We start from the raw sequence: 25,544 nt of genomic DNA on the forward strand, positions 1-25,544 counted from the left end.
GTGATTTGTCATAATTGAGGATTATGGCTTACAGCTCATGAAAACCCCAAATCCACAATCTCAGAAAATTAGAATATTGTGAAAAGTTGCAATATTCTAGGCTCAAAGTGTCCCACTCTAATCAGCTAATTAAGCCATAAGACCTGCAAAGGGTTCCTGAGCCTTTAAATGGTCTCTCAGTCTGGTTCAGTAGGAATCACAATCATGGGAAAGACTGCTGACCTGACAGTTGTGCAGAAAACCATAATTGACACCCTCCATAAGGAGGGGAAAGCCTCAAAAAGGTAATTGCAAGAGAAGTTGGATGTTCCCAAAGTGCTGTATCGAAGCACATTAATAGAAAGTTATGTGGAAGGGAAAAGTGTGGAAGAAAAAGGTGCACAACCGGGATGACCGCAGCCTGGAGAGGATTGTCAGGAAAGTCAATTCAAAAGTGTTAGGGACAACATTGGGGGCTTCAAATGTCATATTCCTCTTGTCATGCCACTCCTGAACAACAAACAACGTCAGAAGCGTCTTACCTGGGCTAAAGAAAAACAGACCTGGCCTGTTGCTCAGTGGTCCAAAGTCCTCTTTTCTGATGAGAGCAAATTTTGCATCTCATTTGGAAACCAAGGACCCAGAGTATGGAGGAAGAATGGAGAGGCACACACTGCAAGATGCTTGAAGTCCAGTGTGAAGTTTCCACAGTCTGTGTTGATTTGGGAAGCCATGTCATCTGCTGGTGTTGGTCCACTGTGCTTCATTAAGTCCAGGGTTAACGCAGTTGTCTACCAGGACATTTTGGAGTCCTTCCGCAGACGAGCTCTATGGGGATGCTGACTTCATTTTCCAGCAGGACTTGGCACCTGCCCACACTGCCAAAAGCACCAAAACCTGGTTCAATGACCATGGTGTTACTGTGCTTGATTGGCCAGCAAACTCTCCTGACCTGAACCCCATAGAGAATCTATGGGGCATTGCCAAGAGAAAGATGAGACATGAGACCGAACACTGCAGAAGAGCTGAAGGCCGCTATTGAAGCATCCTGGCCGCTATTAACACCTCAGCAGTGCCACAGGCTGATAGCTTCCATGCCACGCCACATTGAGGCAGTAATTGCTGCAAAAGGGGCCCAAACCAAGTACTGAGTACATATGCATGCTTATACTTTTCAGAGGTCCGATATTGTTCTATGTACAATCCTTGTTTTATTGATTTGCATGTAATATTCTAATTTTCTGAGATTGTGGATTTGGGGTTTTCATGAGCTGTAAGCCATAATCATCACAATTATGACAAATCACGGCTTGAACTATCTTGCTTTGCATGTAATCGGTATATCTTATATATTAGTTTCCCCTTTAAGTTGCATTAGTGAAATAAATGAACTTTTGCACGATATTCTTATCGAGTTTCACCTGTAAGTCTAGACTTTGTTCTCTCTCGTTTGAAGGGAGTTTATTGTTCCGGTCTTGATTAGGTATTGACCAGGTCTTCTGGGAAGGGGAAGAAATTCCCTGAGGAGAAGAGGAGAGTGCGTAATAAGCGTTTTTTCGCACCTCCCAAGAGCAGCACGAGCCGATTAATAAGCCACAGTTTCATAAGCGGGGCTGGCCTTTTAACAAGAACAAACCCAGAGGGGGGTTACATTTCTCAGCTCCGGAGACAGCTAACAAGGAGTCCAAATGACGCCGTCACAAAGGTGGGGGGAAGGCTTTCGCTTTTTGTCCCGCGGTGGGAAGAAATTTCATCCAGTCAGTTGGCCACAGCCCTCCTACGTGGAGGTTATCGCTTGGAATTTCTGGCACAGCCTCCCCAGACCTTTTTTTATTTGACTATCTTACCCAGTGAACAGTTAAAGGCGCAGGTGTTGCTGGACTTAGCCTCCCAGAATATGATTCCAGGGGAACAGCAGTTTCAGGGATTTTATTCCAAAGTGTTCTTGGTACCCAAGCCGTCCGGCAGGTTCAGGTTGATCCTAAATTTGTCCAGGTTGAATCAGTTCCTGATTCTCAAGCATTTCAAGATGGAGAGTATCCGGTGCGAAGGATTCTCCCGAGGTCGGTGTTTATGGTCACACTAGACATGAAGGACGCGTACCTACACTTTCCTATTTGTCAGGACTATTAGTGGTTCCTTCGCTTTACCGTACAGACGGGGCAGGGGATCATGCACTGGCAGTTTCGGGCACTTCCCTTCGGCCTGTCATCTGCTCCCAGGATCTTCACAAAGATCTTAGCAGAGCCTGTTTCCTTTTTGCGCCTCCAGGGCGTTTGTCTAATCCCCTATCTGGTTGACATTCTTGTATATGGTCCTTCAGAGGGGGCAGTTTTGGACAGTCTAAAGAAGGTACAGGAATTGCTGATTTCTTTGGGATGGGTCGTAAATCAGGAAAAGTAATTTCTTACCCCGGTTCAATCGCTGTTTTTTCTCAAATACTGGGTAGACTCTGTAGCAGGGAAGTGGTTTCTCACAGAGGAAAAGGTCTGCAAACTTCTGGACTTGGTTCAGGCCACCCGGTCCAGCAGTTCAGTGACCCTCAGGGAGATAATGAGACTTCTGGGGGTCATGACTTCCTCTATCCCAGCACTGGACTGGGCACAATTCCATTCCAGGGGGCTACAGTTGTTCCTTCTGTCCCCAGTGGGACAGGAGTAAGGAGTCCTTGGCACAAAGGGTTAATTTGCCAATCGAGATTCGGGAGTCCCTAGCCTGGTTGATGTCAAGGGAAAGGCTGCTAGAAGGCAGGTTATGGGGTCAGGCAGATCCCATGAATGTTACTACGGATGCCGGTTCCTGGGGCTGGGGGGCCCACATGCAGGGTCTACAGGCACAGGGGGAGTGGCCCTGGTGGAGGCCTCTTCCATTTCCGGGAGCTGTCGGCGGTAAAAGAGGCCTTGCAGGCTTTCCAGGGAAGCCTGGTTCGAAAGGAGGTTCAGGTGTTTTCCAACAACTCTACAACAGTGGCTTACATCAATCGTCAAGGGGGAACCAGATCCCCAGCTTTGATGCAGGTAGCAGAGGACATTTTTCTGTGGGCGGAGTCTTGGGATTGTTCTCTTTCGGCAGTTCACATAAGGGGAGTTTGCAACCAGACGGCACTTTCTGAGCCGCAGGCCCATACACCAGGGCGAGTGGGAACTCCACCAGGAGGTGTTCGCCCAGTTGGTCAGTTTATGGGGACTGCCGGAAGTAGACCTGTTCGCGAGCAGCCGCAACAAAAAGGTGTCAACATTTGTCTCCCTTTACAGGGAAGTGGATGCCACAGGGGTGGACGCTCTGGCCCAGAACTGGGGTTTCGTCTGGGTAATGCGTTCCCTCCTCTGGCCATACTGCCTCGGGTTCTTCAGAAGCTTGCCAGGTCAGCTTGTACTCTGGTTCTAGTAGCTCCATGGTGGCCCAGGAGACCCTGGTTTTCGGAACTTCTGCTTCGGTCACGGCCGGTGGTGCATCCGAACCCGGAGTTCTTTCAATTGACGGCCTGGCTCTTGAAAGGCGGCTGTTGCAATTGAAGGGCTGTTAGGACAGTGTGGTAGAGGCCCTCTTGTCCAGCAGAAAGTTGGTGACTCGTAAAATTTATGGAAAGGTTTGGCGGGTTTTTACGCCTGGCGCTGGGCTATCGCTTTACCCTCGGTTCCTGCAGTGCTGGATTTCTTGCAGGAAGGTCTGGATAGGCAGTTGGCAATTAGTACCCTAAAGGTTCAGCTGTCGGCCCTCCTCTGTATTTCTAGATATTAAGTTATTGGAGAACCCATTGGTAAAGCCCTTTCTAGTGGCAGCGGAACGGTCTCGGCCATTACGAGATAAAACGTTTCCCCCATGGGATTTGTCCTTAGTGTTGGGGAGTCTCACCAAGTCCCCATTTGAACCGCTCACTGAGGCCTCTATCAAGTGGCTTTTTCTGAAGATGGTGTTTCTGTTAGCGATTAAGTCAGCCAGGAGGGTTGGTGACCTTCAGGCTATTTCCATTAAGGAACCCAATTTACTGATTTTGCCGGATCGGGTTATTTTGAAGCCAGATCCTTTGTACTTGCCTAAGGTGTCTACCCGGTACCATAGATCACAGGAGATGGATTTGCCTTCTTTTTGTGATTCCCCTCAAAATCCAAAAGAAAAGGAGTTTCATACCCTAGATGTTAGAAGATGTCTGGTTAGATATCTGGAAGTCTAGATCTTTCAGGAGATCCAGTCATCTGTTTGTGTTGTATGCAGGGCCTAGAAGGGGTTTGCAAGCTTCTATGGCCTCCCTAGCCAGATGGATTAGGGAAGTGATTACATACGGATACCATTCGGAAGGCCAGGAGGTGCCTCCGTCAGTTAAGGCGCATTCCACAAGGTCTCTAGCAAGTTCTTGGGCAGAGAAAGCTGGGGCATCGGTGGACCAGATTTGTAAGGCAGCTGTCTAGTCACGATACCCTCGTGGGACCTCACGTTTGGCCGCAAGGTGGTACAAGCAGTGGTTCCGCCCTGAAAAGGTAGGCTTGCTTGGGGTGTGCTTGCTTATCCTCTCAGGTTGCTGGCCTGGAAGATGATTGGAGAAATGTTTCGTTATTACTTACCGATAACAGGATTTCTACGAATCTTCCAGGACAGCAAGCCTACTTCCCAACCTTATTGGTAGTTATGTATCTAATATTGGATAGGTGTGTGGTTTACCCTCAAGCACTGGTGTGGTAGTTTACTTTTATCACAATTGAGGTAAGGAGGGGTGGGACTTCTTTTTTAATTGTATTTCCTGTTGGAGGAGCCAATCATCTCTCAGGTTGCTGTCCTGGAAGATTCGTAGAAATCCTGTTATTGGTAAGTAATAACGAAACATTTTTCGTCCCTAAAGAATCCTCGTAAAATTCTGGTAAGTTCAGCTTCTCCAGTGATCAGAGGAGGTCTTTGCAATTTAAGTCGTCCAAGCCCGCTGATATTTCTTCCGCATGAGGACCCGCCCCCACCTGTCCAGCTTAAGTCGGGGGGGGGGCGTGCTTATTTTGGGGTTCACATAACCCCTGTTTTGCTGACATGTGGTTGTCTCAAATTTCAGACAGCTGGGTTTCCAAACTAGTTTAGTCAGGATTAGGGATGCACCAATACCATTTTTTTCCAGACCAAGTAAGAGTACCAATACTTTTCCTCAAGTACTCGCTGATACCAATTACCGATGCCTTATGCGACCCTGGTAGGTCTGCCACTGATTCCAAGCTGTAGAGGACTACAAATCTCAGCAATACTTTATACAGCAATGTAGAAAAACGCACAGGACATAAACAGCAGACAATATTTCAGAAGTAGCTGTGACGTTCACGTGCAGTTTTGCTGTACCATACCTGTACATACTCAGTGGTGCCACTCTCCTCCGGGGTGCCAGCCTGATGTCTTGGGCAGTGCGTCTCAGGAGGGGGAGATGTGCCGAGGGCTTCAAGAGGCTGATGTGTGCCAGGGGGCACATCTCTCTAACTAGAACTGTAAATAAATAGGATGGAATGCTGGAGATTTCTAGGATTCCAAAAGATGTCACCGGCACTCCAAAAGTAGATTCAATATAATTTTAATGACAACGGTCATTCAAAATCACAAGTGCCACCCAACGTGGCCCCGAAAGCACTTGTGATTTTGAATGACCGTTGTCATTAAAATTATATTGAATCTGCTTTTGGAGTGCTGGTGACATCTTTTGGAATTACTACTTGACTACATGGTGCCTCCGTGGTCGCTACAAGCATCCTATTACAGACATCATCTCCTGGGAGATCCGGTAAGGAGTGCAGGAAGATACACACAATTTTCTAGGAAAATGTGTCTCATTCACTGTCCTATTTTGGAAACCTCTTGTGGTTGAGATTTGGGAATTGCCAGCAGTACTAAAGCCCAGAAAGCCCAGATTGCAGAATGATGCGGATCATTCTGCTCGTCACACTCCATTCCCATTTCAACCATGCTGATAATCAGTAGTACATGCATTATACTAGTATACACTGGACACATTGGGGAAAAAAAACAAAACCTACCAGCTGATGACTAGTGATTTGAGCTGGAATGCTATAGATCGCCGTAGACTAAATCACTACAGCATCGAGCCGGCTTCCTGGCCAATCAGGAAGCTGTGTGGCAAGTGATGTGCTCACATGCTGCCAGCCAATCGGCAAGGAGTCAGCTTTCCTGCCAATCAGGAAGGCGGGTCATTAATTGCCGTCAGGCTTCCTGATTGCCCGGGAAGCTAGCTCCATGTTCCCCTACGGCACTGCCGGTCAGAGGAAATATTCCTCTGACTGGAAGTTCCGGTATCGTGGAAGGAATCTGAACATTTGGGCGAGTATTAGTACTCCCAAATACTCGGTATCGGTGCATCCCTAGTCAGTATACAAAATGGTTTCATTCTTTCCTCCTCCTCCATCTCTCTTCTTGCGTTCATATCTTTAATTCACTTATTCACTTGATTTATGGTTAGCTGTAAGGAATCTGTTTCAAATGGGAGTCATTGTCCCAGTCCCACCAGGAGAAAAATTCAAAGGATATTCAAGTTTTTTCTTGATGCCCAAAAAAGTGAAGATTCGTCTGATGTTGGATCTAAAAGCCCTTAAAGCCTGCATCTAGGTCTGCAAGGTCAAAATGGAGTCTTATCACAACTGAGCGTTTATAAGCTTTAATTGAAATAAAATTGTGTTGGAGTAGAAAAAACATGAACCTGGTCCCAAAACTTTGCAATACTGAGCAAGACCAAAATACATGCAACATGTCTGCTTCCCACATCGCCAACAACAGTTAGACTGTGGAAACATAGCATGTAGCATCTGCGGGGTCCTATACCACCTCGAAAGAACAATTTTGTAACCCAGTTCTTGGTATGTATTACATATTGAGGATTGGTAAGATAGATAATTTTATACGTGCTTCCGAGGATAACTTATTTGTAAATCTTCCTCCCACTCTGTCAAAAACCCATGGGAGATGTAGTTCTTTCCCCAACCAAAAACCTATAACACAATGAGATGTCATGTCGCATTGAACCCATCTGGACACATTCGTGTTGAAATGTAGTCAGTGGTCTATCAAATCGTCTGGCTTCTGGTAATGAATTTTAAAAATGGGATAGTTGTCTCTCTCGCCAATAATTTAAACTGGCGTAGCTAGAATGGGTTTGTAAAATGGTCTCTGAAGGCCATTCCAAGTCTTCCAAAAAATGGAAGGTCTCTAAACTTGCTGAGTTTTCACAATAACTTAAATACCCCATCCCAGAGTCCCGGTAAAAAAAGCAAGATTCCCTAAGATAGGAATTAAAGGGGGCGGATCTGGTGACAACGGTCTTTGTAAGAAAACAACTTTAGCTACTGCCAAAGTAGGCATAATAGTTGGATGATTTTAAATCTTCGGGATTAAGGCAGAAACACAGCACCATGGGAGACCAGATAGACTACAATTGTTCCATTTTAATCCAGAGCTCACAGGTGCTATGACGGCACCAATCCAAAATACGGGTCAAATGGACTGCAAAGTAGTATATACACGTGTCACGTAAGGCCATACCTCCCTCTTGTTTAGATCTTCTCAAAATTGCATAGCTTAATCTGACCGTTTTTTGTGCCCATACAAACTTGGCAAAATGGCACTGGAGTCTTTGAAAAAAAAGATGGAATATGAACAGGCCTGCATTACATAGAGCAGTCTTGGTATCACTGTTTGTTTCATAATGTTACGTCGATCCATCCATGAAAACACATGTTTAGTCCATGTAGACCAGGGGTGTCAAACTCAAATATACACAGTGGGCCAAAATTTTAAAAATGCTCCAAGTCGAGGGCCTGGCTGGTTCACACAGTATAATACCGTGGTCTATACAGTACATCACACAGTATAATACAGCGGCATATACAGTATATCAATCGGTATAATAACAAAGCCTGTACTTTTACTTATTAAAAAGCATGATACATAATTACAATAAAACAAAACTTTCCCTTTATGAAATAGCCTAAGTATTTAAATAATAAAAGCCAAAAACAGACATTAAATAGTACAGAGCATTTACTTACGAAAAAGTTTTTCCATCTGGTGCCTGCTTCTGTGGATTCCTCCCCTGCTTTCTCTCCTCATTGCGCAAGGGAGATATCAGTGGGGGGGAGGGAGAGAGAATCGGGAAAATCATCAATTAGAGATAAAACTATTTTTTAATTTATTAAATTCTATTTAAATTACAGTTTAAAAAAAAGTATGTTAGGGGGATGCTCACTAGGGACAGTATGGAGTCCATACTGTCCCCAATGTGCATCCCCCCCACATAATGTTTACTATAATTTAAATGATAGAGATAAAAATATTAGATTACATACTAGTGTGGAGGCGGGCGGTACACAGGTGTCACAGATACTACTTTCAGTATATCACTCCCCCTCTTCTCCATGACTTCTACAGTATATACTGACTGTGACAGCACAGTACCTGCAGGCTGCAGCTCTCCCGGCTCTCTGTCGTCTGGGTTGGATCCTGATTCCCGCCAAGGAGCGCTTCACGTCATCTGGACTGGACCTCCATACAATACAATATTGTAATAAAATATGGAGCCTTATATTCTTGCCCCCTAGCTATGAGTTAATGGGATTCTATCAAGTACATTCTCTATTACTAAAACAGAACACAAGGGTATCCTCTTTCTCCCTTAGAGTGCACGATGACCGGGCAGTCACGGATCGCACACCACTGCCGATTGTGCTGTCAGTGCCATTATTTTGAGCAGATTGAGCGTTTTCCTGCTGCAATACAGCCGTGCCCGTGCGGTTGCACACGATCGCAGTTGAAAACACTTCATGTTCGAGTGCAAGCGGGGCTGGGTTTAATTTATTCAATTTTTATTTACTTTGGAAACATTTTATTTTGTCTTATTATTTTTACTTTATCGCCTTTTTATTAACATTTTTATTTTGTTAAATTTTTATACTCCACGCCCCCCGCTCTCAGCGCTCCACGCTCCGTCCCCGCCCCCGTTCTCGGCGCCCCCGCTCGCAGCACTGCTCTCGGCGCTCATTTCAGAAAAAATAAACCAGCCCTGCTACTTGTCCATAGCAGGGCTAAAACAGTGTAAAAAGCACTTGCCCGGCGCCCGGAACTACATGTCCTGGGCGTCGGGCGATACGAATTCCACACCCCTGTCGCTGAGCAATGCTGGATAAAGTTCACTCCGGTGGTAATAGATTATTCTACTACATGTGCTTTGTTGACTGGCTATGTATTGAAGTGATGTTGGTTGTTAACATCACTTTCTGGTTTGCTGGTTGTTGACATCACTTCCTGGTTTGCTGTGTGAGACATCACTTCCGGTTGGGCAGATATAAAACAATAAACAAATACCTGTGCTGGCTCTCTAAGCATGGAACTCGCAAGCAACACCTGTCTCCTGTGTCCTGACTCTACATGACTTTAAAGAGGTACTTCCAGTCCTTGCACAAAAGCGCAATTGGCGCAGTTTAGTGCGGCATGGATTTGTGCGTTGAACCAAGCGAATTTCCATAACAGCATGTTCACAGACAAGATCTTTCATTGGGCCCCTGCTCCCTACAAATACCGCAATACTGCCATAAGCTTACCAGGCTGTCAATTTCAAAGCCCTTCCTGCCCCTCTTGTCTTTTGTTTCTGAATGTGCAGGTATTGGGACTAATCTGAGGTCTAAAGGTGCAGGAATTGGGGTAGATCTGAGGTCTACAGCATGCTACTCACTGGCATGTCAGTTAGTCAAATGCTTGTAAATCAACACGATGTGTAAATGTTTGCTGACCCTTGCTATATAAATTTGCTGTATCTTTTTTGTTTTGGAATATAACTTTTGGCTCTGTAATTATGCCAGTATCTAAAAGGGTTTGTAATTCTAGCTTGGCAGCTAGTTGGATGACCCTAGAATCAAGCAAAAATAAAGATATTTACAAACTTAAAATAGAATTGGGTTCCAGCAGCAGCTCCAAATGTTTTGCCTAAGATCTGTAAAGCGATACAAGTGGTAAAGGTTGCAACTCTTTTTTTTTTTTTCTGTTTTTGTGCAGGTGAGAAGCCATATGAGTGCTACATTTGTCATGCTCGTTTTACTCAAAGTGGGACCATGAAAATGCACATATTGCAGAAACATACAGAGAATGTAGCCAAATTTCACTGTCCTCATTGTGATACAGTTATTGCAAGAAAAAGTGATTTGGGTAAGTAATGCTTAGTGACATTTTTGTTTTCTTAAATATTTTGTGTTTCTTTTACATGACTTGAACTGCTTCTGCAAATTTGTTTTTTGAAATATTTTTTATAGATGGGTGCTTACATGCCAACAATTAGTGTACATATTTTTTTAGTAGCCTTTTTTTAAAGCCGAACCTAGAGTTTAAAATCTATAAAAGACGCAATTTAAATTGGCTATGAATTAAAGATCTTGAAGAAAAATTATTAACCCTTGCAGTGGGGTTACTCCCACACTGCAAGGGTTAAGTGCTAGTTTGTGTCTAGTGACAAAGATAAGTTATACTCACCTGAAGCTCCTAGCCGGCAAGCCGTCACAGCGCTCCCTCCAGCCTCTGTTTTCCTGTACAGCACACTGAAATCTTCCTCATCATCCTCATGTCTATGCACAGTGTATAGAAATGGTGATTTACAGGACCTTAGACTGCTGCAAAGGAGGGGATGGCACTAGAAGGACTGGTCTAAAAATTGTCTTGGAGCTTCGGGTAATTGACCTTAAGATAAAAAGGAGCACTTGCAGGTTAAAAATATCTCCTGGAGTTCTTCTTTAATGTAGTTATTCCACTAGAAAGCAATGTCCATTGATTACATTAAGACTCCCATCCTTTTTGTAAATTTACTTATGGTCCTAGTAGAAAAATCACCTGTGCGGATAATAGTAAATGGAGGGTGAGGAGTCTATGCTTCTGGCAAAATACTGAATGCTGCCAGCATATAGAAGAGTGGGACCATGGCACCACTCATGCAGAACCCTTGTCTCACTTTTGTCCATGTCCAGCAGCCCCTGGACACTAATCCAATTAACAGCGTTGCTCTGGTAGTGAGTGCAGTTGAGTAGAACCATGTTTTGGAGGTTGTGTTGTACCACCTAAGAAGCAGGCCTGCTGCTTTGTGTGAAAAATATAGAGGGTCCGATTTGGTTTTAAGTAAAAAACAAACAGCCCGGGAACCAAATTGCACTTATTCCACCACTTGTAACTAGATTTTGTCTTGAATTGTACATACATTTCAATATTTGGGAATATACAGTATTCTGTACAGTAGAAATGTCTAGAGGACATGGCCGCGAGGATTGTGGCGGCCCTCAGACAGGAGGTTCAGGGCAGCGAGTGACGTCCCGGGATGGTCAAGTATCGACAGTGGAGGAATCCACAATGGGTGTCGGCCCACTCAGATATGGGCACACATCACTACAGCGTTCCTCCGACTGGATGATGGCGAGAACCGAAACAGACGCAGCAATCTGCATCTGCGGGGCATGCCTGAAGCTGCAGCGGGCCGGGACCTATGCTCCACAGTCCTGGCGATTCTCAGTCACTACCTGGATAAACCACCTGCAACAGATATGGAATTGGATCGTGTACATCGTGTTCTGGGTATCCGTTCTACTGCCTTGGCTAACTCCCCACCCCGTGATGTGTTATGTCAGGTACACTTTTACTCAATCAAGGAGGAGATTTTGCGCCAGGCCTGGTACTAGAAGCCTATGGACTATGATGGTGCCCACATTCAAATTTTATGCCTGACCTTTCCAGACACACCTGCATGCGGCGATCCCTGCGGCCCTTATTGGAGGTCATCCACTACTCTGATGCCTCATACAGGTTCCATCTTTATTGTGCGGAGGGGGGACTCAACATTTGATCTGCGTCGCCCTCAGCAGCTGCCTGAGATGTTCCTTTTCCTGGGGGCAGAGACGATACCAATCCCGAACTGGCTGGAATCTCAGATGACCGGCCGCCCTCTGCCCCACTTCCGCCTGGAGCATCCAGATCTTTAAGATCGCCGCAACTGTGCCAGTCAGCGGAATGCCCCTGGCCCTTCTCACTCAAGGAGCGAAGCCTGATGACCCCTCTTGATGGAAGCCGAGGCGCTGTCCCAGTTCATTCTGTAGTATTCCCTGACTTTGTTGCTGCCATACGATGTTCATACCTGTTATGTTGAATTGTCACTATAGCTGCGGGTGGGGGGGGAGGGGGCCTCCCCTGGTGCTCTGGCGGACCTATAGGAATCCCCCTCCCCTTTTTATTTTTTGTGGTCCTAGAGGGGGGCCTTCTCGGCATTGCAGCTCTGATGGGTGGAGGGACACCTTCCAAAATTCCATCATTTTATTTTTGTTGTCCCCATTGAGGGCGTGGTGTCGTGGACTGTTCGGGACGCGGTTCCAAAATTGGTCAATCGTGACTATGCAGTGGTGTACCACGCTGCGTCCCCGCTCTCCAGGTCTAAGGGCTTGAGCATCCTAATCAACAAATCGGTGGCTTGGACATGGGTTGACCAAATTGTAGATGAGATAGTTCGGTATCTGGTAGTCAAGGGAAGCTTTGGCGTGCCTATGGTGACGTTGGCCAATATGTACTTGCCCAAAACGGACCAGCTACAGTTCCTGCAATCCTTTTTTACTCGCCTAGCAGAGTTCCAGAAGGAACTCTGATTTTGGGTGGCGATTTTAATGTGGCTCCAGGCCCCACTGTAGATACCTCCCAGGGGTGCTTCCCACCTCTCATTTCCCTACCTTTGAAAACTTAAGTTGGCTCTCCAGCAACTTCATCTCATGGACGTGTGGCGTACCCTATACCCTGAGGTGCGGAATTTCACTTACCACTCGACCGTTCATCAATCCTACTCGATCGGCTATTTCTTCACCCGCCATGGGGACTTAAAGTACTATTGGTTCTCCTATCTTCTCTGACCACGCTGACCAAATTGAAGCCCTGTTGAGCCGCCTATGCAGATCGGAGGCGACACAGATCGGAGGCGACACATAAGATATCTCTTGCGGTGGCGTCCTACAGGGAGCTAGTTCAGGTTCGTGAGGCTCTTAACGCTCTACTATTTGTGAGGGTGAAGATGCGAGCTGTGTGGGACAGGAGGACCCTGTATGAGTAAGCCAACAAACCTGATAAGTACCTAGCCAGGGCTATATGCAGTCCGAGAGGTAAAACCTTTATTTCCCACCAGACTTCCGGACGGGGCTCTCGACTTGCGCTTTTGAAAGATATGGCGGAGGAATTTTGTGACTTTTATCGTAGATTGTATAATTTGCAACCAGAGCCTCTTATACAGGAAGCACCAGCCCGAGCGGCTGAGATAGACTTGTACCTCCTGGAACTCCGGCCTCTCTTCCCTTTTCTTTTGGAGGAGACAGATTTTGGATTTCCATATCTCCGAGGAACTGGCTTGTGTTTTCAGTCAATCCACACCTGGTAAAGGCCCAGGCCCAGACAGATTCACGATCCCGTATTATCGTAGGTTCCTGTATCAGCTGTCCCCTAACTTTTTGACTGCCTTTAACTCCATTCTCCTGAACCGCCCCTTTCCGGTGGATTCCCTGAGGGCGCATGTCGGTGATCCCTAAAGAGGGGCAAGACCCAGCACAATGTGGGAGCTACCGCCATATAGCCCTGCTAAACGTTGATTGTTTGCGAAAATCCTGGCAACTAGGCTCTTGCCTTGCATCCAACGTTTGGTGTGGGATTTGTCTTGACCCGGGAGGCCAGATATAGTACCACTAGGGTCCTAAATGTCATTCACGGGGCTCGTTCCACCTCTTCCCCGTTGATGATTCTCTCAACGGACACGGGAAGGCGTTTGACAGGGTGGACTGGCTGTTTTTACGGTCCACCCTTCGTCACCTCGGGCCCCATATGTTATCCTGGCTGTTCGCATTATACTCTCACCCTACGGCGGCCATCAAGGTTAACGAGACTGGGTCTCCTTATTTCCCTCTTACTAATGGTACGTGGCAGGGCTGTCCCCTCTCCCCACTGATGTATATTCTGGCGCTGGAACCCTTCCTAAGCTACGTTAGATTGAATAGGCGAATCTTCCGATTCCAGAGTCACTCAATGGACCATAAGGTCACTGCATATGCAGATGACCTCTTGTTTTTTATTTCCCAGCCCTGACTTCTCTCCCAGAACTCATGCAGGAGTTCAGGGTTTACGGTTCCCTCTCCAACCGGACTATCAACTGGACTAAGTCGGCAGCACTGAATATCACTCTGCCTCAGATTAAACAGAGCTTAATCCAGGCTCAATTTCCCTTCAAGTGGGTGGATCGCTCCCTGTCGTACCTGGGTACCCATATCACTCCCGATCTGGAGTCATTGTACGATGCCAATTTTGCTCCACTCTTGCTGCAGATCAAAACAGGACTTACGAACTTGGCAGGCTCTCACGTTGACATGGTTCGGTCGCTGTAACGCACTTAAAATGACCATTCTCCCTAGGATCTTATTTCTAATGCAGTCGTTACCCATTCGTCTACCTCCCTCCTTCTCTCGCCTTTGCCGAATGTTCCTGACTTACGTCTGGGCGAATGGGGCTCCCAGGATTGGCAGGTGCCTCCTCACCATGCCTAAATCATCGGGAGGGATTGGACTCCCAGACGTGGCTCTTTATTATAGAGCAGTGCATCTCAATAGTCGTTGACTGGTGCTGCCACTCCACCCATAAGCAGTGGGTGCGTGTGGAACTAGATGTCGCCCCGATACCGCTGTCGGGACTCCCGTGGCTCTTTACGCCCATGCCTGCAATTTGCTCAACACCCTACGATTGGAGCCACTCAGGATTGTGAGATCTTTGTTCCGATCTTCCTCGATCTCCCCTTTCCCTTCCCCACTCACCCTGGTGATAGGAGACCCGGATTTTCCAGCAGGCACGGAACAGACGTTTTCGTAGTCTAATCGGCCTCAACAAGTTCTGTGTTCAAAATTTTAGAGCGGGCGGACGTTGGATGGGGGTTCCCCCTTTGCAGACCTTGCTGGAGCCCCCCCTGGATGTCTGGACTAATCAGCTCAGGCACTTCCAAGTGGCAATCCCTGCCTCGCTACATGTTGACCGGCCTTTGACGACATTTGAAGACATTTGTGGGAAGGGGGTGCCAGTTTGACGTGCGCTATCGCTGATCTACAAGTTACTCGTTGCCCCCTCGTCAGACTTCACCCCTCAGTTCCTACAGAGGTGGGAAGCTGACCTGGGTATCACATTTACCCCTCGGCAGAAGGGCACGATGATGTATAGCCAACAGATTTCAGGAGCAGGGATATAATATCTTGTCCCGGTGGTATAGGATCCTGCGCGTCTTAAACAAGATGAGCCCAACCATCCCAGCCGTGTGCTGGAAATGCGATTCAGCGGTGGGCACTATGTTGCATATCTTCTGGAGTTGCCCCTCCCTGACTAGATTTTGAACTGAGGTGGGAGACACCATCAAGACTCCTACCTGCAGATCATGACCTCTGATCGCGGCCCTTAATGCCACTTTCTGCATGGGGGGGTACTGTGCCCTAGAATTGTGTGGGTTTATAGCCCTGTATAATGGAGCCTGATCCTTGAATTGCTTTCAAGTTGGGAATCGGGGTGGGCAGGTGTCCTTCCCTTCCTGTGCCTTCCCTATCCTCATACACTTCTTTCTCCAACCTTGCTGCTATTTCCAACCTTTCTTCTGTATTTTTCTGTAGTTATTTTACTGAATTAATGTTAGTTATTTAATGATATCTGCTCCCGTGCTTGGAGCTCTGTGTACGCCAAGTAGCATGACTTTGTTTGATACGATTCTTTCGATTTTACCGGAGAGTGTTCTGTTTGGCAACAACTGCTTTAGTTTAGCTATAGGAACCGTACCCCAAGCACAGCCTTTATGTAGCACACGAAAACTGAATACACTTTGTTTATGGTGCATAACGCTCTTTGACCAGTGGCTAGTTTGATTCTACTAGCCGGGACCGTTACAAATTGCTGTGCCACTGTGCCTTGAAACATATTGGCTCACTTGAGGTTTTGTTACCCTTATTGTACTATACACTCTTGTATTATGTGCTGAACAGTTGGCTGCCTGTGTGAAGGCCCTTATGTTTAGTTTTTGTGTCACTGTTATTTTGCTCAATAAACAAAAATTTCTAAAAAAGAAAATACTAAAGTTGCAAACTTAAAAATTGCTTGGCGTATAGGGATTTTTCTCTGGCCCAAAAATGTTTTCCTCTTTCCTCCAGCAATTAAAAAAAAAAAAAATTCTATGTGCTCTGTACGGCGCATATGCCATAAATGGGCCTGCTGTCAGGCACTATATTAAAGTGATATGAAATCTTCAGGGTTTGTGTTTTATAAATTGGAGGCCCACAATTATAAAAATCCTACATTCATTTTGTTTATAAATGTTCAATTCTCATTCTCTAGTGTGTCACCACGTCGCTCTCAGCTAGCCGGCTGCAATGGAGGCACCTGTGCGTACACGTTCCTGGCCGTGTCTGCAAATAGCTGTGTGTTTTTCATAGACACACCGCTTACGGCAAGCCATGCCCCAGCTCCCAGAGTCACACTTTGACTGACGGCAAAAGGAGCTTATGGCTCCTCTACCCTCAGTATCCTCCCCCGCAACCAGGAATTTCAGCAAACTGAAAATGGCTTGGGGACCGGCAGCAGTGTTCACAAGTAAGTGTGGGGGATGAGGGACAGAAAAAGGTTGTGGGTGTTTTTTACCCTAATGCAGAGAATGCATTAAGGTAAAAAAAAACACCCAGCCTTTAGTGCTGCTTTAACTCTTGTGTGCATGTGCAGGAGTTGCAATTTCAATGGCCGAAAAGAATGCCTTGAAGGCCAGAACTCTGTGGTGAAGATGGTGAGGGGCCGGAGATCGATCAGACAGCGCTGGAGAAGGGCTCTTGTAAGGTAAGTGTGCTCCTAATGTGCAAATATGCTGTGCATACTTGCACATTGGGGCAAATTCCCACCCCACACAGTACAGTTTACTATCCCTTTTTAAAGGACAGTGTATCGGTAGACATATAAGGGTTCCATTGCTGACTGTTGCCTGCAAGCTTTTGTTTTTATTTAATTTGCAGACCTGGAACAAGCAGGTAAACTTTTCTAAGTGAAATCAGAGCTTCTGTTCTTCCTACTTGCAGTGACAAACTATTGAAGCCATTTTATCAGTTAAAAATCCAGGCAGCTGGAAATTTCAGAAGGGTGGGTTAGCAATTACAACCTCCAAATTCTAGCAGTTAAGGTATCCTTTAACCCTTTCACTGCCAAGCACTTAAAGCTTGGGTCAGAAGAGAGATGCTGGCCAGCTCATTAAGCCTTATGTCTTTGGCATTCCTTGCTCTGCTTCAGCGACCATGAACTTGTATTAGAATGGTTCCTCTAACTGTATTGATTAAATTAATGGCTATGATCGGCGTCTGACAAGCTGCTGATCATAGCTGTTAATTCACAATATGACATCCTTCCCCTCTGCTCTGTCCAACACATCTTCCCTGCTGGGCATTGGCACACTTTTCCATTCTGTGCTTATAGCAGCAGAGACGGCGGGCTTTGCAGGGGAGAAAGAACTGACACCCTGTAGAGAGGATCAGATCATTTAGGATGGCAAGCGAAAAGAGTAGTGGATGTCTCATATTTACTGATCTTTTGCCTGCCTTTAATGAACACCAGGGTTTTCAGTATTGATCACTACAGTGTTCATTTATAAATCAAGAGAAGGCCAACATAAAATTTGGTGTGTTTACTGTCAGTGGATTTGTGAATGAACAGGAGGCATGGTGTACTCAGTACTTCTGTTCCATGTATGAAATGCTGTGGCTGTAGAGAAGGAGTTTGTAGACTCTTATGTCCTTGATATTTATTTCAAAAGTGATATTTATTTCACTAAAGCACTTTGAGTTTATTGGATTTTCGGTTTTGCAAAAAGACACAATTTTAAAATTTACAAATACAGTTTTAACACTTGATTTAGTAAGATTTTTGAAGTTATGTTGCCTTTTGTGTGTCAGTTATTTTAGTGATATTTTTTTTAATCGAAAATGTTTTGTTTCAGAGTGTTTTTATTGAACATTTTCAACAGAAAGTTAACAAAGGGGGAGGTGAATATGTGGCACAATGAAGGGGTAGCCGTACAGTTTTATTACAAACTGATAGACCATACAAAAAAGCATTGTAACAGTTTGTGTACCGGGCTTACCTTACAACACTAACCAAGCAGTACATCAAGCCCATGGGCTCTAACGAGCATGAGTTCAAAAAGGTAGGGGAGGCTGGAGCTGCCGAGGGGTGGGGGGGAATTTCCCGCCTAAGGTAAACAGCAGCTGACAACCAGCACTCATCTGAGTCAGTAAGGTACTCCCGTTGGCCAAGGTGGTGCTTGCTGGCACAGGCATAGTGAGCAGCCACAGCTGATATTTTAGAGCTCTGCAAGTTAGAGCTGGCTGGAAGGTCATTAAAGGGATCCTAGCTGGTCCCAGGGCATACAGTCTAGCATGCATCAGTGGTTTTAAACACCCATGGAGACCACATGTTGGTGTACGGAGTCATATTGTTAATGTGGATTAATTCTTCCATTTCTGCTACAAAATTAATGTGCCAAAACCCATCGCAAACAGTGGGGTGTGATGGTCATTTTGCTGCATTAAGCAGGTGGAGGGGCAGATAAATGCTTGTAGGCTACAAATTGGATCTTTTGAGTGGTTTAACCCTTTCGCTGCCAAGCAATTTTCTGCAATTTTAAGGTAAAAAAATGAAGGTATGCAAAACTGTAAATCGACTTTATGTAAAAAAATTGTTTTGGTGTTTGTGTTGTGATAACATGATACAGGTGTATATTTAATTGCAACACAAGGTATCACAACGCATGGCAATGCGTCACAAAGCTTTGCCATGCGCTGCCACAGTTAATTTAATGTTTTTTTTAAAAGAAAATAAATAAATAAAGATCATGCACTGCGATGTGTTCTAACGCACTGCAGCGCATGTGCATGGTGTGCGCCACAATATGTGTGTGTTATGTGGGGGGAGGGAGGGGTTGTGCTTTTTTTATTAGTTTTTTTTTACACTTTTTATTCTTTTAAAATTTTATTTTGTTTTACATATCAGGGGTCGCCGCTGCCACAGACCCTACAAGCAGCGGGGATCTATGGAGTGTCTCATCCCTCCCTGGGATGGCAGACTCCGGCAGACTAGCGGTCACAGCTATTTATATATGACAGCTATTAATTTAATCAGCTTATAGTAGAACTGCTAGTAGAACATCAGCTTATAGTAGAACTGTAAATGCCAGGTCCGTATGGCATACTGAGCTGGCCAGCTGGAAGCACTTTTGTAGCTCCGTACGCCGTACGTCCTTGGCAGCGAAAGGGTTAAGTGCAATGGAGCCGGATGGAAGGGTAGAGAATGACCCAAGATCTGCTCGATGAGCCAGCTCACTTGAGACAAGAATGGGCACATTTTAGGGCATGTCCACCAAATGTGAATGAGTGTCCTTTTCTTGGTGGCGCCTTGAGAATGTATAAGGAATATCTGATATTTTATGGAAGGTTAAGCGGTCTTGAGTGGAAGATAGTTTGTTAGGGCTGCAGCTAATGATTATTTTAATAATCTTAGTTAGTTGATTATTAACTTCGATTAATCGAATAGGATTAAAAAAATACTGTCATTTATTTAAAATAAAATACACAAATGCAGCTTTACAGACAGTTTACTTCAGAATAAAATAGTATGCACATTGTTTGCAATCGCACTGCACTGGAACGCAGGGCATTGCAGTACCGCACATTCCAGTGCGGGCGATCACACTGCAGACGGGAGATGCATTTGGTATCCATTGAAGGAATGGCACCGCAACGCACCTCCTGCAGCAACATTTGTCAGGCCGAAACTGAAAATGACTTTTCCCAGTATCTATCTAATTATTCTATCTACAAAATGTAAATGGGTAAGCTGTATTAGTCCAGTAGACAAGATGTACGCTATTGTACCCGCCTGCTGTCAATCAGCAGAGGAGGGACACACAGGAGAAAGTTCTCCAGGTTCTCATCTGCTGATTGACAGCAGGCAGTGGGCGGGTGCAATAGCCAGCCTGGTATTGCATTCTAAAAAATCCAATAGCAGGCTGGGTATGGCTCCCAGCCTCTAGTTGCAACTGGGGTGGGGCTAAAGTGACACAGGGCGGGGCTGAGGCGGAACAGCGCCGGGCAGAGGAAAAACGGACCGGGCAAGAGGAAACCCCGAGCGGCTGCTCAAATAGGGGGGGCAGCGGGGGATTGCAGAGTCACAGCGGTCTCTCCTCCCCGCTGGTTCTGGCTGCAGTAGTCTGTGTCCTGCTGACACAGGCGGGGAGAGCAGTGGGGATTGAAAAGGACACAGACTGCTGAAGGCAGCAGCAGGGAAGGGCTGAGGAGCAGAGCGGCGGCTGCAACTGGTTGCAGAGGGCCGTAGAAAGGTGCATTTTCTCGTTCCATGGGCTGGAGCGTAGGGGGCTAGGCAAGAACGTGTTCCAGTAGGACCCAGTCCTTAAGGGTATCCTGGACTTTCCTGGTCGAGTGGCAAGCCCAATAGTACTTAAGCAAATCCTGGGGAGTCGATGCCGCCCCTTATGCTTCAGGGAAGTAAGAGTTCTGTGGCTTAACCTTGTGGGCTTTATTATTCTAAAGAAAGTTTTAAAACTGCAAATGGATTGAGGTGATGAACTGACTGGGAAGGACAATGGGAATGGTTTGGAACAGGTACAGAAGTCGATGTAAGGCATTCATTTTCACAATGGCCACCCTGCTGAACCACAAAGTGGCATTTATCCCAGTTCTTCAATTGGATAGTGACTAGTATACAGTTGGAGATGCGATGGAACTCATAGAATGCTTTCAGTAGGTTTGGTATAGAGAGCGGTTAGGTGAGAGCAAATATCGGGTATTCAGTGAAGTGGATATCTTAAATTCCTCGGCGTTAGTATGCCATGTATGATCACCCTTATGCATGAGAATGGTTCCAGAGTAATGATGAAGATTATGGAGAATAAGGGACACCCCTGCCCGGTTCCATTATGTATCTCAGAGGGGTTTAATAGGTGGTCATTAATGCATACCCTTTGCTTTTGGGTTGGCATACAGAGTTTTGATGTGGGGAACATCAATCTGACCTGGAGGCCAATAGGGTGTAAGGCAGCATAGAAGTAGGCCACATAATTGAACACCTTTTCAGCATCCATGGGAATACAGACTGGGTATGCCAGAAGTAGTCATGCAGTGGGGGTTAATCATGTTCGCGACTAGGGACCAAGCCAACTGGGTCTAAAGAGGGAAGGGGTGGCAGAAGCCAATTAGCCAAGATTTTCACCATTTTATGTCTACATTGAATAACCATATGGGTAGATTGTTGCTACATGGGGATGAGCCCTTGTCCTTTGTGGGGACAACTATAATGTGGGTTTCCAGAAGGTGGGTGGGCATGGGTCTGTGGAGATTGGAGTCGAATGCCTCCATAAATCTGGTTATAAGGGAGTCTTACAAAAGGGGCTTTTGCCATTTGCTGTTTTAGCACTACAACACTAAATTGTATATAGTGCTCTAGTTCATCAATACAGTATACTAACTGCAATATTTATCGAAGACGAATTATACCTATTCCCAAATAAACAATGTAATTGGCAACAAAAAATGTCTAAAAACGTACTCTGGTACATAACCCCTCCCCCATTAAAAAAAACTACATTGGGACCTATGATGCCTAGAATAAAAAGGGAAGGTAGAATATAGTGAGGAAAAGTGAAAGATAGAGGGAGGAAAGTAGCACAAGAGACGGGTGATAAGGTAGAGACTATGGAAAGGAAAACGAGGGCAGGAGGGGGCAACGTGTAAGAGGGTTAGTATTATCTCTGGTAACTGGATCTGTGTGGGGGTGGTGCCCCGGGGGTGTATAAGTAGAATAGTAACCAGCGGTACACCGGGGGGTGGGGGCTTGAGGTATAACAAAAGTGTGTGAGTTCATCTGCCTAAATGTTTTAACATAAAATACATATAGTCCCAATAGTATTGGGAGGCTGTTAAAAGAAATCAGATAAAGGTGCCTGTTAAGGAGCAATAAGAGAATATTTGTCATCCATAATCTCTGCGGGCAATTGCATTCTGGCACGCAGTGGAAAGGCCAAGAGGGGTCTCTATCTATATATAGGAGCTACAAAATCAGTGGAACCTATTTTTTATTCTAGAGGTCCTGTGCTTTCATGGTTAAGGGGGTCTTTTACTAACTCCAAATAAATGCAGCAAGTAAAAAAATTTAAGGGGAAAAAACTGCAGAAATAGTCTAGCCAGCTGTGGTCAAAAGTGGAGAGCAGGACCTGGCATCAAAAGGGCTTAAGTGAAGTCAATTGTTTTTGTTTGTTTTAATTTATTGATTTAAATGGCATGTTATAATCCAGAATTTTAATAATTTGTTTGTCTCTTCATCAAGGGGTTCACTTAAGAAAGCAGCATTCTTTTATTGAGCAAGGCAAGAAGTGCCGGTACTGTGATACAGTCTTTCATGAGCGATATGCCCTGATTCAGCATCAGAAGTCTCACAAAAATGAAAAGCGATTTAAATGTGACCAGTGTGAATATGCTTGCAGACAGGTGACCTACTTTTCTTGTTGAATTATTTTAAAGTAAAATTTCTAGGACATTAGTTTTGTCATTGGAAGATACCAAATTTTTGATACCCTTCAATGCACCTTAAATGGTTATTACGCTTATTTCATGTTTGTTCACATGATATTTGGACTGAAACAGTTGTCTTTTTGTTGTTTTTTTACTTTGCCTATGGAAGACAAATCTCTCACATTTCCATAGACTGTTGTTTGTAGAGTTAATCCTTTGTCTCGTGTAGGTTTCCTGGTTTAGGAGACAAAAAGGGAAAATTATATTCTACAGCTGATTTTGTGATACAGTGGATTGTTTTTTTTTTTTGTTTTTTTTTTGCAGTCCTTGAAGAATAAGTGTCTTGTGATTTTCTACATATGCTGCCTTTTTAGGGACATATTCCAAAATCACAACCCAGTTCCCCTTTTTCACAAACAGTACTTGAATTTGGTATTTGTAAACTCTTTTGAAGAAGAGCTAAACTGTGGATGCTGTACACAAAAAAATGTACTAGTCATCAGTATTGCCTGTGCTCCCTGAAGCTGATCTTTCCCTCATTACTTACCATGCTTTGTTATAAGCCAGGGGTAGGCAAACCCTGAAGCTGGAGGGCCAAAGTTTACTTCGCCTGTTACACACTGCGTCTGTGTGGAGGCGGCCAGCTTGGCAGAGGAAAGGTTTTAAAGCCTCATGCCAGATCATCCATCAAGCAGAACAACGAGCAGCACAGTAGTGACATCACCAGATTTCCTGAGGCAGCAGTGTCCTAGATCTCATACTGTATATATACAGCTATGTTGCTTTAGCAAAAGTGCCTAAGAACACTCACACATGGCTTCTTCATTTTGTCTTGATGTCTGCAAAATTAATAATGACACCGTGTAATGTCGTGTAGTGGTGGTCATGTATTATCAAGCGGACCTGCGCTATGGTGATAAACCTACACCCAGCTGCTGTGTTCATTTCGCATGGGATACATACAAATTAAGTAAATGAACTCCAAAATACACTGCGCTCGAGTAAAAAATGCAAAATACAAACATGAAGAGGGGGTATACTAATTGTTAAAGAGAGAACAATTTAGATCAAATTACATTGATTTTTCTTCACTTTATTGCGTTTTTCACTCGAGCGCAGTGTATTTTGGAGTTCGTGTGGTGGTCATCTGAGGTTGTATTCCTCTAATTTTAAGACCGCTAAGGACCAGATGATTTTTATGTCCGGATACTAAAAACCAACTGTACATAATTGTTTGGGGGGATTTTCTAGGCAAGAATTCAGTAGTTAAAGACTAATCTTGGCTCTTACCATTTTATTTCAAAGGCCACATGCTTCAAATTAGCTAGTAGCCTTTGTAAATGGTGTTGCTTATGTAGTTCCACATGTAGAATCACTTAGAGGACTATGAGGTAAGTGAAAATCATTCATCCTCATAGTTCGAGCCGACGTATGACAATGAACTGTCACACTTCGGCTCAATAGATCGGGAAATGAGCAAACGCATACTGTCGCTTGCCCACTTCTCGATAATCTCCCTGCATAGAGCCGTGACTGTCAGTGTGTAGCTCGGGGTTACTTTTCCATACCATAAGCGGTAGCCCCGAGCTACGCTCGGGAATGCCGCATAACATTACTTACCTTGTCCCTCGATCCGGGCTGTGTTCTCCGGCCGGCGCCATCTTCCGGGTTCCGTCCCTTGCGAGCGTACGCATCGCAGGGGGGCGGAACCGGCAGGGTATTTAAAAAAAATAGACTGAAAAAAGAAACCAAAAAAAAAAAAATCATACCACCAGGGAGGTTAAGAGAGCTATGGGGAAAAATAATTACCCTATAGTTCTCTTTTAAGCTATCCTGGCCTTATGTGAAGGGTTTGTTTTTATAAATTTTCTTGCTCTTTCTGTGGTATAATACTTAAAGGGAGAAGCCTGTCCTGCACTTTTGCTTGGTGTCAATCTTCCTGGTGGGTTAGTATGGCTTAACAATCCTAAAGGTCTCCTGTGTAAACCTATAAATGTTTTGCAAAAAAATGTATATTAAAAGTGTAGGATACATCAAAAAATTAGTGTAGGATAAACCCTTTAATAATGTAGAAATGCTCAATGCATTCCCTTTTAAAAAGTTCAGTAATTTTGTATCTTTTTTAAAACCACTTTTGGCAACACCTCCCCTTTGCCCTCCCCATCCTTCCTATTCCCCTAAAGCTGGCCATACACCTTACAATTATCTGCAGATTTTCCATGGTCAGGTGGAAAAGGTGCAACAGATTCCTCCATCTACACTTAACTGTGTGGATGGAGTAATCTCCACCTGGGCCAATCTGTTGCACTTTTTCCATCTGACCACAGACAATCTGCAGATAATTGTAATGTGTATTGCCACCTTAATACAGACCTCAGATCAGCTGGCTCTGGTGGTCTGCATTCATCTTCAGCCAGTGAACTTTGTCATACTGCCCTTTTACAGCTTTCCTTTATAGGCACCACAATATAGCAGCAGTCTACTTGCAGGCTTGCAAATGGGCTGCTTCTCCATTGGGGTCGCTAGCACCCACATCTCAAGAAGATTAATCTCTGAAGCCAGCATAGTCTTCATGGTTGCTAGTTAATTGGATGGGGGTATAGGAGGGCAAGGAGAAAGCCGTATTCAAAGTTATTAAATGTATTGGTAAATCTTACCTGGCCTAATATTAATGAAGTGAAGGAATATTGTGATGGCCTGTGTTGGTTCTAAATGCCTCTGCCTGTTGAGCCATTTGGATCCCAGTCCTAGGCTACACTGGGGGTAGACCTCTGCCCAATCTGGCCGTAACTTTTTTTGGTGCTAAACCACCTGTAATTCAGTTGTGAAAACTTCAGTGGACAGTATAGACATTGTAATATGACAGTGTATTATGACAACTTATTGGCAGGTACATGAATCTTAATGCTTTATTAACACTAACATGAATCCTGTCACTTTACTTTAGAAAATAGTTTA

General features: G+C 44.9%; 1 protein-coding gene across 1 annotated transcript in view; it reads left to right on the forward strand.

Moving 5' to 3' along the window:
- Positions 1–25,544, forward strand: part of LOC108801929 (transcriptional repressor CTCF-like) — a gene marked incomplete at its 5' end in the record, with an annotated part of 48,113 nt that overhangs the window by 10,549 nt on the left and 12,020 nt on the right. Inside the window, 2 exons of the mRNA XM_018573836.1 lie at positions 10,003–10,152; positions 22,402–22,562. Coding sequence (XP_018429338.1) covers positions 10,003–10,152; positions 22,402–22,562 — 311 coding nt within the window. The remainder of the gene's footprint in view (positions 1–10,002; positions 10,153–22,401; positions 22,563–25,544) is intronic.

This window comes from Nanorana parkeri, unplaced genomic scaffold, assembly GCF_000935625.1.
Source record: "Nanorana parkeri isolate BGI_ZX_2015 unplaced genomic scaffold, ASM93562v1 scaffold2563, whole genome shotgun sequence".
Classification (NCBI taxonomy): Eukaryota; Metazoa; Chordata; class Amphibia; order Anura; family Dicroglossidae; genus Nanorana; species Nanorana parkeri.